The sequence below is a fragment of the Corythoichthys intestinalis genome, chromosome 2, assembly GCF_030265065.1.
Source record: "Corythoichthys intestinalis isolate RoL2023-P3 chromosome 2, ASM3026506v1, whole genome shotgun sequence".
NCBI classification, from domain to species: domain Eukaryota; kingdom Metazoa; phylum Chordata; class Actinopteri; order Syngnathiformes; family Syngnathidae; genus Corythoichthys; species Corythoichthys intestinalis.
The window spans coordinates 24543658-24562551 of record NC_080396.1 but is presented as its reverse complement, the minus strand read 5'-3'; the positions used below and the strand labels follow the sequence as shown (position 1 = coordinate 24562551).

The following is an 18894-nucleotide window of genomic DNA, read 5'->3' as shown; positions in this document are numbered from 1 at the left end:
GCATCAAAAGTTCATTTCTTTGCTCTTGTCACCATCTTGAGCCTCTGGATGCTCCTAATGCTGCGTCAACAGTAGGCGAATGAGGAGACAACGTTGAAGTGCTTTGAGTAAATGGAAGGTAGAAAACCATCATCATTAAGTGAAAGCCCATTTACCATTCAGTGTTCCATGTTTTTCTCCATTTGTAGATAATGGCTCTAACTGTGGTTTAATGGAATTCTAAAGCTTTAACCCTTTCTGGACTGAGAGATGTAACATACTTTATTCCTGGTCTGTTCTTTTTAAAATTTGTTGGCTAATAGAATTTTTTAAAATTTAAATATAATTTGTTCATTTTTTTCCCTTCAAATTTAACAAGATTACCATTATCTGCAATGGCCACACTGCTCCACAGCATAATGGAACAGCACCAAATTTTATTGTTTGCAGCATCTTGGAATGCTATGTTCTTCATCCTTAATGCATACTACCCCTTGCTATGTTATTCCAAAATGAAGCTTGGTTGTCCAAATGTACTTCAGCACTCCTACTCTCTTCTTGTACAAAGTTTGTTGAATAGTTGAACAGCACAATGACAGCATCTGCACAAACTTATGTTTTAGGTCTTGGGAGCTGGTCAGTGGTTTTGGCTGTTCACACCATCCTTTGCCTCTGTTTTACTGAGATTTTTCTTGGCCTCCCACTCTGGGCCTTAAGTAAGACTGCCATTTCCACATTATGTTCCTTAAAGTGATCCTCTGATTTAAATACATGTAGGCTCTAATAAACCACAATTGTTCTCTTGTACTAAAATATGTTGTTAGAAACACATAAAATGTTAAATCAATGGCAATATTTTAAAATATTTAGTCCATATTTTGACCATTAGTTGGCGCCATGGTTTGCGGGCTCGCAGTGATGACGTAATTGGTATCTTTCCGAATGTGTAGCGTGTTCAACAATTGCTTATTGCTCCCTAAACTCGCGAAGTAAAATGCAACGATGTGCTGCTTTTGGATGCAATTTCCAGTCAAATGGAAAAAAGGGGAGTGAAGTGAGTGGTCAAGGTGGAATTATTATTTTTAGTGAATAAATGTGCATAAGCGGAAGCTTCTCCCCCTTTTTGGTCCCTGTATGCACGTATCCTACCCACCACGCGTTACAACTGGCACCCGAACATTTTTCCTGGATCCTCAGTCAAGTAAGAGTCCCATCGCGTCTGCAATAATGGTTTTGGATCTGTCCATTTATTTTTATTCGTCGGTCCCACAGCGGCTTTTTGGATCCGTCTATCTTGTGGAATCGACGGCCTAATCGCGGCTGCGATATTGCCATGGGATCCGTCTAATTCCTGGATCTTCGAGTGAGTAAAAAATGCGGATTTGGATTAGTATTGGATTAGTACCTTTTTTGTTGACTATTCTTTGTGGGAGTTTTCCCCAAATCATACTAAATAATTAAAGCACTATGGCACGCTACAGTGACGACAGTGACTCTGATGTGGACCTTACAACAATGTTGGAGTTCGTCAGGGAATGCGTGTTTGCGTACTGCTGAGCTCCCGAGTGAAGAGTGGTCAAGGTGGAAATATTATATATAAATGTGCATATGTGGAAGCTTCTCCCCTTTCTGGTACTTTTATACACGTATCCTAGCTACCACGCATTACAATGTACAAGACCTGGATTACACAAGGTGTGCTCTTTGGCCTGTACTGTATGTAAAGCACACGACAGCTCTGGATGCTAACAATCTACATAATTATATTGGGAAAACGTTTGAAAATGCAATATGCTTACCTTGAATATCTGCTAATAAAACCGGAGTTTCCGAATCCCAACAGCATGCACTCTCGCTCCCAACCGGAGTTCCCAACAAGACTCTCTCGCATCACCAGTTTTGCCCAACTTTTGTCTTATCAGCTATTTGCAGCACGCATTTTTCCCTGAAGCTCGTCTTGTGAACGACCGACAGTGCTGTCCTGCTCTTCACTTTTCAGATCTGGTTCAAATAGGAAGGGTAGAACTGACGACATGTTGGGAAAGCTAACGAGTGACACGCTGGAATTTCGGCATTCGGGGCCAGTGACGTCACGCACTGCGACGTAACAAGAATGGCGACCTATCACTTAAAATAATTTTAAAAACTTTGTTAAAACAAAAACATTAAGAGGGGTTTTAATCTCAAATTATTATAACTCATACTAACATTTATGTTTTAAGAATTACTTGTCTTAAAAATAGAGGATCCCTTTAATGTGAAAACTGACCGCTGACATATCTGAGTTTGTGCTTTGTGTCTTTCCCATTAGTCATGATGTTGAGCAATCTTTGTTATTAGGTCATTTGAGAGTTGTTTTGAGGCTCCTGTGATGCCAGTCTTTATAGAAGACGTGAAGAATAGAAACACTAGCAAATGGCAACCATAAATACACTTTCTTATTATTGGCTTTTCCTTTGTATGTCGGTCACGCACCATCGGACAAACAAAATTTATCTTCCAATAGCTAGTGCTAAAGGTATTCAAATCAAGAAACATCAAGGGTGCCCACATTTTTTACTCCTGACTTATTTTGTTTAAATAATTATTGGACACTTTCCATAACCCATATAAACTAATTTCACCTCTCAAGTTGGTTGGTTGGTGTTGGTATCACCGTTTTTCTGCTATTTTGTACGTACACGTACATACATACGTACATACATACGTACAAACATACATACATACGTACATACATACATACATACATACATACACCCCCTCCACACACACACACACACACACACACACACACACACACACACATACATATGTACATACATACATACGTACATTGGTACGTACATACATACGTACATACATACATACGTACATACGTACGTAGGTACACACATACATACATACGTACACATATACAGTACATACATACGTACACACATACTTACATACGCACATACATACATACCTACATACCTTCTATTTGTAAAGGGAAATCTTGAAAATTATCAGAGGTGCCCATTTTCATACCACTGTATCTAATGGCACCTAATTAGACTAAGTTGAATAAATGTCACATTTTATGAAGCCATTTTCTTAACTAGAGCAGTCTTTTCTGCGATTCATTAGAGATTTATTAATCACTAGGGATGGGAATTGATAAGATTTTTTACGATTCCGATTCCGTTATCGATATTGCTTAACGATTCGATTCTTTATCGATTCCCTTTTCGATTCTAATTTGGACTAATGGACTGTATGAGGTTCTGGGTTCAATATGTTTTATGGTTCATTCGCCTCGGGGTGTCGGTTAGAACATAAGGAGAGTGGAGTTGGTCTTTGGCACTTTCAATCCAACTTGGCAACAGGCACAACTATATACAGGCAATGGCACTTGATATGATTATCACTCAGTGAGCAGATGAGAGCATGCGTGGAAAGATGTTCATGTATTTGTATGTGTGTGGAAGAAGACTGGAATGTATGTTTCTGAAAGGAAAGAAAATTACATCATATTAGTGGTGATGCAATAAACAATGCAAATTGACTGTAAAGCAGTCAATAACTCACAAACATGACTCGCATATTATAATGACACAAAGGTGGAGGTCACAAGCGCGTGCTCACAACCCGGAAACATGCTGCGTGCACGTGCGGTCATCTTGGCCATAAAAGTGGTGAAAACTAAGCTCTTTACACTCATATAGATGTACAACATCATCTTAAGATGCTAAACTAACACATTCCCGCTTAACACAAATGTGCAACGCGAATATAATGTAAACAACGCTCTCCTCGAAGCAGTGAGAACTAGCGGGAGCCACCAGCCGACGTAACAGTAAAAACACGAAATGGTCGCGCTGATAACGGCTCTAACTTATCATAAGAACTTTATGGCATGAAGAGGAAATACTTACATTCGTTCATGGACGCACACAGATTACTTCCTCTAACAGGTGGCCGTCCTCTGCTCGAAATGCGCACCTTACGCCTATTCCCGGTCCCAGAATACGCAGCTGACTGGTTGCTATGGGAACAAACGCATACACATGGAATCTTTCTAACAGGAGTATTAAAATTGCTAATAAAATCGCTTAGGATTATTTTAGATGCACATATGTTATATTTTTCTTATAGAGTATTCGACGAGGAATACGATAGACCCATTAATAGACTTTTTTTTTTTTTTTTTTTTTTTTTTTTTAAATCACCATTTCTTTAAGTAGTCTCATGAATAATGACCTGGCCAGTGAAAATCTATGAAAATTCACTTCGCTGCGACTCTCTCCAAATAGCACTAAGTGAGAGGTCTCTTCATGAATAATCATATAGCCGTGCTTTCTGATTGAAACGTGTGTAACATGAAAATTTCAAAACATAAGTCGTGCTGGTTGGAATTGATAAGAAAATTGTTAGTTCAATTGCCAAACGATTCAATGGAATTGGAACACACGGAACCGGTTCTCTCAAAGAAGTAGTTCTTGATTCCCATTCCTTTTAATCACACAGTTTAATAATTTATAAATGAGTGTACACCAGAGGTTGCGCTAGACTTTTTCGTTGTCTGTCATTTTGACTGACAGGGTCATAAAAATCCGGTCATAATCTATTTTTACCCATCACTTAAATTTTTAAAATGATGATAATGACATTGTGGTGACCCTTTGTTTGGCATAATTCACCTTCCGTACTTGTGTGTCCATCTGGCCGAGCGCGTTACCGGCTACGACAGTCACGTGACAGAGACACTTAAGAGCTGCGCGCGGTCCCCTCACTATCCACTCACTCTCGCTATATGATTGGCCGAAGAGTCGAAATGCTCTCCCGTGAAATGCCTGTTTAAAAATGTTCCCGTTGTTACTTCTTGCGTTCGCTTATAAGTGCCCATTTAAAAAGAAAAAGCGATGGATGATACTACACACAGAGCGTGTTATTAACAAATGTTAAAGTTGTATAATCATATAGCGAGAATAAGGAACGTCACTGACAAGCGCAGGCCCCCGCGAGTGGATGGTGAGGGGTCTAGGATAGTGCGCCTACAGCTAACAAGACTCTTAACATTGCATACCGCTTCAACATATTCAATAGCCTTTAGTTTTCATTCATTTTAAATTAATATTCTGTTCGAACAAGCTTAACAGAGAATCCACACCGTGCCATCACACATCAAGCAGATGAATATGTAACTTTTTCTCCGCAGTGACAAAAACAGCTGACTGTGGCCCCAGTAGTTAGGTAGCCTACCATATGTAGCATATGGAACAATGAAATTAACAGTTCACCTGCTGTGGCCTGAACGTAGTCTCACACTTTCCTCCTGGTGCGCATGGACTTGAATTGCGTGCCCGCTTGTGCAGTCCCTGTTTTTTCACCTCTTTTATCAACACCATCGTCGTTTTGGGGCAGTCTCTGTTTTTTCACCTCTTTTATCAACACCATCGTCGTTTTGGGGCTTTTTGAAGAAACTTCGGACACTCAGTTGCCTTGACATTTTTCAGAGTAAGGCCAACGACGTCACGCATCAAGAGAGACAATAGCTAATTAATATGCTCACTCGCCACCCTGTGGTCTGGGGTGTGAATTGCAACCGGTCAAAATGACGGATGGACTTCAGTTTTTTCCGTCACCGTTTAAAAAAATCGGTCAACGACGGAAAATATTCGGTTAACGCGACCCCTGGTGTACACAAACCATGTCTTAGTTAATGTCTGACTTAATAGTAATAATTAGTGACCGGTCTGGAAGATACTGCATGTCAAACACATAATAATAACTCATAACTTAGTTGTTAGTGTGTATAGTTTGTACATTAACAGCATGTATAGCACGTTTTCAAATTATTCGGGTCAGTAGGCAAGATCAAGAAAACTGGCTGTTACCCTTCTGCGAAATCAAAAGGACATGTGACTGGTGAAGAAGAGCCAACAAGAAGGGAGATCACATCATTATGCATCTTGGGGCCACTATATAGACATGGATAAACATGGTGAAAATTCAGATGACAAATAGGAAAGGTAAAAGTGGCACAGCTCATGAGGAATGAGCCATGAACTCTCCTCGCACTTAACATTGTGATGAAATGGGATGGAAAGCTGCCTTTCATACATGCCTATTCAGGCCACTGCCCTCATAACAGTGGCAGAGCCCCAGTTTCTCTACTGGAGTTGAAACACTGAGAGACTCTTTGTTTTCCCTGCAGTGACATGTGTTCCTCACCTGACCCCCATAGCCTTCATTCATCTACAAAGGTACCTTCATATCACCATCGGTCACACAAGGCAACACTTTATTAGTAAATGGAATTAACATGCACAAGCTTGTACTGGTAATTGTCATTATGTACATGTCTGTGATTATTCTCCATTTATGCACACACACATAGCCTATTGAATGTAGTCATTTTGTGATTTTAATTGGTAAAAATAAATATCTATAGCCTTAAATGTTTACTCAGTTGAAGTGTAACATTGATGGTGTGAAATCACTATTTACTAGTAGTCTTTGCACTTTAATTTTACTAGTCTTTATGAGTTCTCAAAATATCAAATATCAAAGTACAACCTAAAAACTATTTAGCTGTCTATGTACAACCATCATTATCTGCATAAATGCTGGACTGGAATGCTGGAATTGAGTATGTTTTAAAAAAAATAATTATAAAATAAATAAATAAATTAATAAATAGATAAATAAATAAATAAATAAATAAATAATAAGGAAAAAGGCAGACAATATGCACACACTTGTTTTCTCTCAAAAAGTAATTTTAATAATATTATTTTAAACCACTATAACAATATCTAGTTTGAGCATAAATTGAACACGGTGCATGGGGAAATAAAACTGTACTTGAAATAATATTTTCATTAAAATGTATTGCATATACAAGTTTACAGTAAACAAGCAATTATTTAAGATAAAAGCAAATTCATTGAACTCAAAAGTTAAATCCAAGTGAGTAGTATCAGTGTATCACTTTCTTGCTCAGATGCCATGGAATGTGGCTAAAAGGCTAAAGGGGCTCTGACAATGGTTGCTCTGCTAAATTTGGAGTTGTTTATCTGTATGTCAATCAAAAGATACATCCAATAGCAAGGCAGGATAGACAGACTCCCATCTTTCTTTTAATGTTTAATTTTTTAAAGCAATGTTAAATTTAATTTTTTAAAGCGAGGACCTGATCGACTCACACTATCTTTGAGATCTATTCAGTCGATTGGATCAACATTTTGGGCTTCTTGTTTTAAAACGTGTAGTACTGGTTACTGTTACTCTTGGTTTAATATGACATTTGAAAGCTAGGAACATTCATCTTGGGACACAGAATCCATCTTGTTCCTTCTACATGGAAATATTTTTCTCTCTGTATCTTTTGCGTCACCACTGTTAATCTTACTTTATTATTCCCAAAATGTCAAGCAGACATCTCGACCATGGTTGGCGTCCAGTCCAATGGACCTGGAAGGGCTGACAAGGAATGATAATATTTCAGTGCCATTGACACCAGTGGATGTGTCAAACATATGAATTGGGTGGGCTGGCAGGAAAGGATCATGTCTCTCTGCCATTGACGGCAATAGATGTCCAATCCATTTGAACTGGGAGCGGCTGGTCGCGAATTATCGCTGCCAACCCTCTGAGTTTAAATGGATTGGACATCTATCAGTACCAGTGGCAGTCAAAGACTTAATTCCCACCATTCAATAGGTAAGAGTTATGAGCCCATCCATTGTGACAGATGAAAAGTTTGACCAAAGAAGATCCATGTATTGGCTCTCCATCATTCTATAAACTAGCACCAGGGCTGACATCCCAGGGGGACGGGTGGGACACGTCCCCCTCCTCAACTAAGCTGCCGTCCTCAATAATTTGGTACACAAATAAGTAATTTTGGAGCTGTAAACTTAATTCAAAGTAAAATCTATTTCTATTCTCATTTTAGTCACACAATAATGTGATTTTTAAACATTACAATCTTTCTCTCACGCCTCCCTTCCCTGAAAATGATCTTGTCCCCTCCACACAGAATAGGCTGAACTCCGTACCCTCTGCCCTCTGCATAAGTGCCTATAGCGAACCACTGCAGGATTGGGTGAGACATCCACTCACAAACACAGACAGTCACGCAAGTTCAAAAACATCCTATGAACTCAAATATCGAGGTTCAGACTATCTTCATTATTTCTCCTGCATTGGTCAACGGTCTACTCCCTATTATTGATTGCTGCTAAACTAAGTTAAAAGCTAATAATAGCTAAGCTTAAGGTGATAGTCACAGACAGAGAGGAGAGAAGAGAGGAGCTGCCTGTAATTATTTCTGTTACTCTAAAAAGCTAACTGTCTGGACATTGATATAAAAAATACAGTGGGGCAAATAAGTATTTAGTCAACCACTAATTGAGCAAGTTCTCCCACTTGAAAATATTAGAGAGGCCTGTAATTGTCAACATGGGTAAACCTCAGACAGAATGTGGAAAAAAAAAACAGAAAATCACATTGTTTGATTTTTAAAGAATTTATTTGCAAATCATGGTGGAAAATAAGTATTTGGTCAATACCAAAAGTTCATGTCAATACTTTGTTACGTACCCTTTGTTGGCAATAACAGAGGCCAAACGTTTTCTGTAACTCTTCACAAGCTTTTCACACACTGTTGCTGGTATTTTGGCCCATTCCTCCATGCAGATCTCCTCTAGAGCAGTGATGTTTTGGGGCTGTCGTGGGGCAACACTGACTTTCAACTCCCTCCACAGATGGCAAGGCCACTCCAGGACCTTGAAATGCTTCTTACGAAGCCACTCCTTTGTTGCCCTGGCTGTGTGTTTGGGATAATTGTCATGCTTAAAGACTCAGCCACGTCTCATCTTCAATGCCCTTGCTGATGGAAGGAGATTTTCTCTCAAAATCTCTCGATACATGGCCCCATTCATTCTTTCCTTTACACAGATCAGTCGTCCTGGTCCCTTTGCAGAAAAGCAGCCCCAAAGCATGATGTTTCCACCCCCATGCTTCACAGTGGGTATGGTGTTCTTCGGGTGCAATTCAGTATTCTTTCTCCTCCAAACACAAGAACCTGTGTTTCTACCAAAAAGTTCTATTTTGGTTTCATCTGACCATTACACATTCTCCCAGTCCTCTTCTGGATCATCCAAATGCTCTCTAGCGAACCGCAGACGGGCCTGGACGTGTACTGGCTTCAGCAGGGTGACACATGGCAGTGCAGGATTTGAGTCTCTGGCAGCGCATTGATCATCACCATCGATCATTGATCGTAGCCTTTGTTACTGTGGTCCCAGCTCTCTGTAGGTCATTCACTAGGACCCCCCTGTGTGGTTCTGGGAGTTTTACTCACCGTTCTTGTTATCATTTTGACGCCACGGGGTGAGATCTTGCATGGAGCCCCAGATCGAGGGAGATTATCAGTGGTCTTGTATGTCTTCCATTTTCTAATACAGTAATTGCTCCCACAGTTGATTTCTTTACACCAAGCGTTTGACCTATTGCAGATTCAGTCTTACCAGCCTGGCGCAGGTCTACAATTTTGTCTCTGGTGTCCTTCGACCGCTCTTTGGTGTTGGCCATAGTGGAGTTTGGAGTGTGACTGACTGAGGTATGGACAGGTGTCTTTTATACCGATAATGAGTTAAAACAGGTGCCATTAATACAGGGAACGAGCGGAGCATCGTTAGACCTCGTTAGACCTTGTTAGAAGAAGTTAGACCTCTTTGACAACCAGAAATCTTGCTTTTTTGTAGGTGACCAAATACTTATTTTCCACTCCAATTTGGAAATAAATTCTTTAAAAATCAAACAATGTGATTTTCTGTTTTTTCTTTCCACATTCTGTCTCTCATGGTTGAGGTTTACCCATGTTGGCAATTACAGGCCTCTCTAATCTTTTCAAGTAGGAGAACTTGCACAATTGGTGGTTGACTAAATACTAATTTGCCCCACTGTAGTTCTGATTTTAATGCCATTTTAGATTTATTTCCTGGAAGGATTTATTATATTAGGTCAGTGGTTATTAAACTTGCTAAAGCTATCTAATCCAGTGAGTTTTACATTTATAGTCACCAAACCCTTCAGAATTCAATAATAAAGCATTTTCTTTTCAAATTTAAAACTGATATAGCTCAGCTAGCAAGCTATTATCTAACTAAATTCCCGGCCAAATATTTTTTAATTTACTTTACTTTATTTACTCTGAGTCACGTGACACACATACATACTCGCGCAGTATAATGAACACAAAGATGGGGGGGTGCGAGTGCGCGCTGCGTGCGGCCGTCTTGGCCATAAAAGTGGCAAAAACTAAGCACTTTACACTGACGCACATGGATGTACTTACATTCGTTCATGGATGCACATATTTTAACAGGTGGCTATCCTCTGCTCGAAATGCACACCTTACGCCTATTCTCGCTCCCAGAACGTGCAGCGCTTGTGACGTAGGACAATAACAGGACTGGTTGCTATGGGAACGTACGCATACCCAAGGAGCCTTGCTAAAAGGAGTATTAAAATTGCTAATAAAATCATTTAGGATCATTTTAGATGCATATATGTTATATTTTTCTTATAGAGTATTCGACGAGGAATACGATAGACCCATTAATAGACTTTTTTCGAGAAAAATCACCATTTCTTTAAGTAGTCACATGAATAATGAGGTGGCCTGTGCAAATCAACGTACAATAACTCGGCAAAGACTTTCCAGAGAGTACTTGTTGAGTCACTCTTTAAAAATCATTGTGGTATTAATAGCTGGTTGGACTTTCTTGAACATGTATAATCTACGTGATTTGGTTGGTGCTGATTGGGATTAATACCAGAATTGTTAGACAATCTGCCAAATTATTCCATGGTATTGAAACACTCCCTACACTTGTCACTGCGGCAGTGCAGTAAAGCTGCGTGTGCTAAATCTGTTGGCCCCTGCTGGCTGGGGGCCTTAGGCAATTGCCTGGTTTGCCTAACGGGACGCGACGACTCTGCAAACACACACACACGCACACACACACGCACAACTTTGAAAACGGATCTCCGCCCCAGCACTAGCCCACATCTCCATTATTTATGAATAAAAAGTAAAGGCTCTTAGTCAGGTTCATGTCAGTAATCCCTTTCTAATAGGATGGGAGGAGCGTTGACAGGCAAGGAGGCGGACGCATGCGTCCTCCCTGTCCACTCGTCCTCAAGTTTGGCGCACGAGTAGATGGGATGAACTACCTGCTTAAAGGCGCCAAGAGTTTCTACTAGCTGTCCGACAATTTTTGTTTTACTTTTAGCGAACGAGTCGGCAATGGATGGAGAAAGAGTCAAAGTCGAAGAGTTAAGATGAGCAGAGACAAATCAGAGAGCGGATTAGATGACACTTTGGTTAATCAGAGCGTGTTTGTTGCTCAAAAACCGTAAATGACAACAAAGGAACCAACAAATGGGCTTCAAGCGTCGGGATGTCAGCATGCGATGGGAGCCGCGTGTCGTGGCTCGGGACGCGCCTCAAAATGGACCAACTTGGAATGAGACCCAAACATTGTGAACTTTTTGTAAGTGGTGGAAGTACCACTGGGCTATGCATCAACTCGCTTGTCCTTCCTCTCTCGGCGGCATTACGGATTTAAACGTGAATCCGAGTCACCATGTCCAAAGTCATCCAAAAGAAGAACCACTGGATCACCAAAGTGAACGAGTGCGTAATTGTGCGAGACGCGTGCGGCGAGCTGAACGTGGAGCTGCGAGGTGGGGCTGAACATGGACAGTTTGCCTACATTGGCCACGTTCAGGAGGATGCTGTCCTTTACCAGGGCAGTAAACCTAACGAGGGGGAGCTCATACTGGAGGTCGATGGCTTCCCTGTGTCTGGATTACCACTTTATGACATTTTGGCCGTGATGACATGCAACCATGGTCCCGTCACTTTGAGGACTGTGCGTCAAGGTAAGAGCAACAACTCAGCAAGAATTGCTCCAAAAGTGAAACAGAGGTGAAACTTATTTTCTTTTTAAATCATAAATCCAACAGAAATTTTTGGCTCTAATACTATAGCTAGCAATAATGAATCATGCTAGCGTTAGCAGTCAGTATTAGCATAAAACTTTAAAGCCTCTACTAGAAAGCAAGCCATTTGAACAGGGATGTGTGGGTTTTCTAGTAGGGATTTGAGGAGAAAATTTAACTCCACTGCACTTATGAAGTCACTCAAGCTTGACAAGAAGTGATACTGACATCCTCTCTCTTGTTTGTCAAACACATGCAGGGTCACTCATAAGGCCAAAAGGGCACAGCATCTTGAGAGCCAGAGTGCTCCTCCCAAAACGCAGTAGGAGTCATCCAAATACAGTACTTGTAACAATAGCGTTATTTTTGTCTTCATTCGGCAGCACAGGATGTTGCTGTTCTTTGTTCTGTCTATTGCGGTTTATGGGAAGTGAAGGCTGTATTGTTTGTGAGAGCCAGGCCCCTCCTGTGGGCAGAATCATATTTGCGTGCCGGATGACCCATCGCCCACGGTCTGCTGGGTCCACATCTGTCAAAGAGACAGCAGTGCACATGCTAACTTCATCTGCTTGTTTCCTCCATCTCTTGCCAGTTGTGCCTTTTGGTTACAGCTCAAGCAAAAAAAGGGATGTTCCATGATGCCTCAGTGGTTAGCAAAATTTGAAAATGAGGCATTTGTGCGTGTGTCGCCAGCCTGTCATTCTGGTTCCCACCCAATACCCCACAGTCAACATGTCAGCGCAACATCTAATAAAGCTTGCGGTCTCTTTGGGGAAATCATTAACAAGGTTACATAAGACTTTCAGGTTAGTTTCGACTGTAATCTCTGCCCTTTATTTGACAGTTAAACTTAGAAGTAGGAGTAGGAAGCTCTTGGTACCTCACGATACGATTTGCGATACAAAGCTTACAATAACGATGATCTGACGATATGGCGATACAACGATTATTGATACATTGCTCAGGAAATCATTCTAGGATATTCTACAAACAACTAATAAACAGAAAAACAAGGAATTGGAATGCGTTTATCACTAGTAGACGTCCAATCCATTTGAACTGGGAGGGTGGCAGCGAATAAACAAATTTTCATTCGCTGCCATCCCTCCCACTTTAAACGTATTGAACGTCTATTGCTGTCAGTGGCACCCAATGCCAGGCAATGAGGTAATTTTGGGCCATTTAAGGTCAGTTAGCTGTTAATTTTCAGTTACTTCCTGTTGATTTTGGGGTGTTTTATGGGTGAACATCCGTTCATTCGCTGCCATCCCTCCCACTTCAAACGGATTGAACGTCTATGGCCGTCAGTGGCAGCCAACGCCAGGCAATGAGGTCATTTTGGGCCATTTAATAAGGGTGTAACGGTACATGTATTTGTATTGAACCGTTTTGGTACGTGGGGCTCGGTTCGGAACGGAGGCGTACCAAACGAGTTTCTGAAGTAATGTAACCCTTTACTTTTCGAGGCTGTGAGTCGATCGGGTTACAGTTTCATCATGTAGATTATATTTACTCTGTCTTCTCTACTATAATGAGGACCAACCAAGGTAGGACAGTATAACCCAGAAACATCAACGGCGCGACAACGTGGCCGCTGCAAGAATGCAGTGAAACGCGGGCGTTAAAGTCAATCAGCCAATGCACTTCAGTCGCAGTGCGGCAGCGTGTTGGACGCGGCTCAACACGACGCAAGCGAAAAGAACGGCAGAGTTTCTTAATTGACGTGAGATGCGACCTTCCTGCGTCAATACTACTACCGGTAGCTAGGATCGGTCACACCGGAAGTCACTCGTGTAAAAATACGGTGGATCCGGTCGATTTTCAAACTAATATGCAATTGTAACCCACTTTTTGAGTCCATCAGATCTCTTGAGTGGTAGATCGGGGCACAGTTGACTTGTCTTTGTCGATTTACTGCTGTCTTCTCTGCTATAATAATAACCAACACGGCCCCGTTTTCAATACAAAACCCTCCTACCACAACAAAACAAGTAGGAACTTATATTCACATAGGAACTAAAGTTATACAACATAAAATATTCAATATAAATGAATACTACATCACATTTGTAAAATATAAACACATAATAAAATAAATAATAGCCCATTCAAATAAAATAAATTGAAATGAGCTAAAACACCTGTAATTAAATAATAAGAATAATACACAGATCCTGCTTACACAATTAAATTTATTAATTTCTGTGTGGCGCTTTAACTTGAGAAAATCCACCAGTAAAGCTTTTGAAAACCGTTCATAAGGAAAAAAATGATTCATTGAAGCATTTCATTTGTAAAATACATGTTAAAATCTTTGTCTTTGGGATTGCTTTTCTCTTTAGCACAGGACTTCTTTTTCTTCTTTCTTTCAGAAAGAAAGCTGACCAATACGCGGGGTCTGAAAGGCAAATTGTTGTTGGATTATCTTTAAATACCCGCTACTTTTTTAGCAGAATTCTAGCTTTATATAGGCTAATGTTCCTATTGTTTAAAGCACAAAGGTGTGTAATAAACAACTAGCACATTTATATTTTGCATTTTGTTTTCTTTCTGAACCGAAAATGAACTGAACCGTGACCTCAAAAGCGAGGTACGTACCGAACCGAGATTTTTGTGTACCGTTACACCCCTAATATACAGAAAAACAAGGAATTGGAATGAGTTTATCACTAGTAGACGTCCAATCCATTTGAACTGGGAGGGTGGCAGCGAATGCATCCCTCCTACTTCAAACGGATTGAACGTCTATGGCCGTCAGTGGCAGCCAACGCCAGGCAATGAGGTAATTTTGGGCCATTTAAGGTCATTTACCTGTTGATTTTCAGTTACTTCCTGTTGATTTTGTGTTCTGTAACTCAAAATAAACAAACAAAATAAACAGTTCTGTAAAAACTGTTCTGTAAATCAAAATAAACAGAAAGTGACCCATAAAATACCCAAATGAATAGGCAGTGACTCAAACTCAACAGGAAATGCCCTAAAATGAACAGCAAGTAACCTGTAGATGCCCTGAAAATCGTACAGAATGACTGTGAATGCTCTGGTTTCGAATGAACGAACGTTCGCAGTCTAAATGGATTGGGTGTCGAGCGCCGTCAATGTAGCCTTAGAGTTAACTGAGACACTATTATGATGGAAGATTTTGGTAGCAACTTGTTGGTTCCTTTTAATTTTTTTTTTTAGACATTGACACCTTTTTAAAACGATATCTTGATTCTTGGCTGGAGCATATCGATAACCTTTTGGGAAACAAAGTATCAACATACATCACCATTTCGATATTTTGTCACACCCCTACTAAGAAGTATGAAGGGGTGGATTTCAACAATTTTGCTGTCCTAACAAATGATTCCTGACGCTGCAGACTTGAAGCATATCCTGATCCCTCCTTGCGGCTTTGTAATTAGCATCCTGCATGAATCAGCAGTTCGTTCTAGTCTCTAATTAGAGAAGCAATGTCTTCCTCAACTTTTCTCTCATTTACAGCCTTACAACTCAACCATTGTGCCCAAATGTGCGTTGGAGACCTTTTGTGTTCCATAACTGTGATTAGACCTAATGAGGGGTTGTCAGAGATTTCCGTCCCTTTATCACTGTACAGGACTGTGGGTCGTGTTACATGAGCTTCATCATCCTTGCCAATGTGAAACAAAATGTTGGTGTGCTAACTGTGCTTAAAGGGAGGGTGCCCTGCAGGTGTGCTCCAACAGAGGAATGCAGGAAGAAAAGGACATGAATGAAGTCTTGGAGCATTCCATGGGATAGGCTGGAATATTACACCCTCTTTAGTCTCTACTCTGGACTTGACTTATCTCTCTGTCAACAACACTTGACGTTAGGAGGGAATCAATGAGATGGCAAACATTTATTGTTGCAGGAGAATGACAACATTTTTTTCTGGCTTTTTTTGGAATTTACCTTTTGATCATATTGTGTGTCATGTGTACTGTTTACACGTGCGCAAGTGAATATTGGATAGGTTTATGGTTTTGTTATACTTTCAGCAATGTTTAGACTTTGCCCCACTTGCTTAGCTCTTTTTATCATCAGTTGAAGAGTTCAAGGGTTTATTTTATATTTTAGGCTTGTACCAGATAACACTGGTGTTGCCCTTTAAAAGGAATGTTCCAGCATTGGAATTGTCTGTCAAAAGTTGGAAAGATACTTGTAAATACAGAAGGGGCTGCAGCAATTGATTATTTAAGTAATCGATTATTCTCTTGATTATTTAGTTCGACCAATCGAGTAATCGAATTAAAAACATTTAATGCATTGCAGAATAAATTTTAGGAGATGTAAAACAAAAGAAACAGTTATTTATGAATGAAGTAACATTTATTTTGGCATGCTAATATTGCTGTTAAAAGAGCATTAAATGTGAATACAAAATAAAATTCCAGAGAGTTCAATCAAAATATGCTGGATTGCACTTTCATTTCACAAAAGCAATAAATGTGTTTAAAACTAAGTTAAAACACCTGAGTTTAGCCTCAAATGGTATTTTAAAAAATGAAAATGAGGATCTAAGTACAACAAAAGAACAATTGGCTAACTTGCATAGCAAAAGTCTGCTAGATTAAATGCTATAAAATGCTTTTTTTTTTTTTAACAATGCTCTTAACGAATCATTCAAACACATATTTACTCAGAAAACAGATAAATATACCTCAAAAGTAATTTACAAATGCACAGACATATAAGCTCAAACAAAAACTTACAACCTTTTGTTGAACTTAACAGGGAGCAGTTGGATTCAGCCATGTAAGATAAGTTGTCATTTTCACTGTGGCCACTAGAGGGCAGTGAATCTTCCCAAATCAATCAAACTAAATGCAACACTTTCAAAACAAACCCTTTCAACGCCACTCTAATTAAACGAATCCTCGAAGCAGCAAATTTTGATTCGAAGCTTTTTTCTTATGGAATTACTTGATTTAATCCATTAATCATTGCAGCACTAAATTACAGTACACTCAATTGTAGTGAGATAGGAAAACAATACAGCAGGTGCAACATACTTTAGTCGGCCCCACTCATTTTTATCCACACTAAACTCATCCAATCTTGCAATTATGAATCTTTCTACTGGAAAAAAACAGAATAATTGAGTTTGAGTTTGAACCCAACATAAAGTTTAACTAAATAATTCTTTGATTTCAGAGCAATGTCTTCCAAAATGTCATGTGACTGGACGTTTGCCACCCAAACTATAAAGTCATTTTGACGGTACAAGCAGGACTGTCAACAGACTTGCAGTGGCCCGGGGACAAGAAGCCATTATAGAGCCCCCACCCCACCCCTGCCACCGGCTTGTCACGGCAACATACGCATTACTTTTAATGCTTTGCAAGCAATGACGGTGTAAATTTCCAAATTATTTGAGATGCACAGTTAAATTTAACAGACCGTAATGTGATGTGACACGATATAAACAAACAATTTCCACCTATTGTCCCATGTAGGCTACAGTACAATACAACTGAGAGAGCTATGCCTGCTTGCTAAGCAACAAAACAGTGTAACTAAACATCCTGTGCCTGCCCCTTCCACATCCCGAAGGTTATCAAGCACCTCTGCTTTTCCACTGCTGCTCGTTTGTGCTGTATCAGTGATGGATTCGTATTAGCATTTGCTATAATACACAGTGGGTTGTAAGCCCAAGATAAATCCAGCCGCCGGACCCAAGTCTGTTCAGCCTCACGCATCTGCCCCCCACAGACTAACATATATCCTTGATCTCACATCACCTTCTCTCTCCTCGGCTAAATGCGAGCAGCATGTCTTGATATAGGCTACAAGCGGCCAGTGACAGACTCGAATCGGGCTTTGGTCACGGTGATCGCGAATGTAAACGTTCAGTGTTAGCGGCTATTGTTCACTTATCGACATCACCGTCCACAGCCAACTCTAGCCCTAATCCTCTGGCTTCTTGTCCCCCTTTTAAAAACTTCATCATTTTTTCTCGTTCACCTCTATGATCTTCATCTCTTTTTTTTTTTTTTTTTTTTCTCTTTTCTGCGCACCCGATTTATGACGACTCGTCATGTTTACAGTTTTTAACAATGACAGATTTGAATTTCCCACTTCAGGGGACATACGTAATTTAACCTTGAGTGCGCCAGAGTGGGGTCAAACCATTCTCTGGTAAGACGGGGGGGTTGTGCAAAAAAAGGAAAAATTATATATTTGAAATATTTAATACGTTAAAGCCGATTTAGAAGTATTTTAGATAAAAAGTTACTTAGGTTCGCTAGGAAGGTTCACTACAACAGAGCCTTTCTGAGAAGTTTACTGCTCTAAAATGGCGGCTGTTTACTAACGCTACCGAGTCATTTCGTATGTAGTTCTATATGCATGAGATATCAAGGCGTAGATTGTAGGCTGTCGGCTACAGTCAGGAAATATTGGCACCACCTAGCCTAGCATCGCGTTTGCTACAGCGTCACAACAAACACTCTTCCCTCTCCGTGTCTTTGACTTTTCTGGCGTCATTCAACCAACGTAGTAACGCACATTGTCTCGTTGCCGAAAAGGGTGACAAAATCCGAATGGAGGAAAAAAAAAAGTCATGCACGAAAAACGTACACATTTAAAAATCAGTGCTCACTTGTACAAATTACGCCAAGACCGTACAACTTGACAGGTATGGATTATAGTGGACCGTCACAGTTAGGTTAGTAGCACTCTGTAGCACGGGACGTCCAACTATCAGTGGTCAGGGGGCGAAACTTCAGGGGACGTACGTAATTTAGCCTTGAGTGCGCCAGAGTGGGGTCAAACCATTCTCTGGTAAGACGGAGGGGGGGGATTGTGCAAAAAAAGGAAAAATTATATATTTGAAATATTTAATACGTTAAAGTTTTAAAGTATATATCAAGTAGAGAATAATATTTAATCAAACAATGATATAAATGAAAA

General features: G+C 40.2%; 1 protein-coding gene across 10 annotated transcripts in view; it reads left to right on the top strand.

The window, feature by feature from the left end:
- The first annotated feature begins 11159 nt into the window (after positions 1-11159).
- Positions 11160-18894, top strand: part of LOC130906756 (membrane-associated guanylate kinase, WW and PDZ domain-containing protein 1-like) — a 183678-nt gene continuing 175943 nt past the window's right edge. For 7 of the 10 annotated variants that reach the window (XM_057821414.1, XM_057821404.1, XM_057821396.1 and 4 more), the window contains exon 1: positions 11161-11916. In XM_057821414.1, the coding sequence (XP_057677397.1) occupies positions 11619-11916 (298 nt within the window). In that variant the 5' untranslated portion in view covers positions 11161-11618. Of the gene's footprint in view, positions 11917-18894 lie in introns of all 10 variants that reach the window. The other 3 variants (XM_057821451.1, XM_057821444.1, XM_057821437.1) reach the window with 1 other exon arrangement.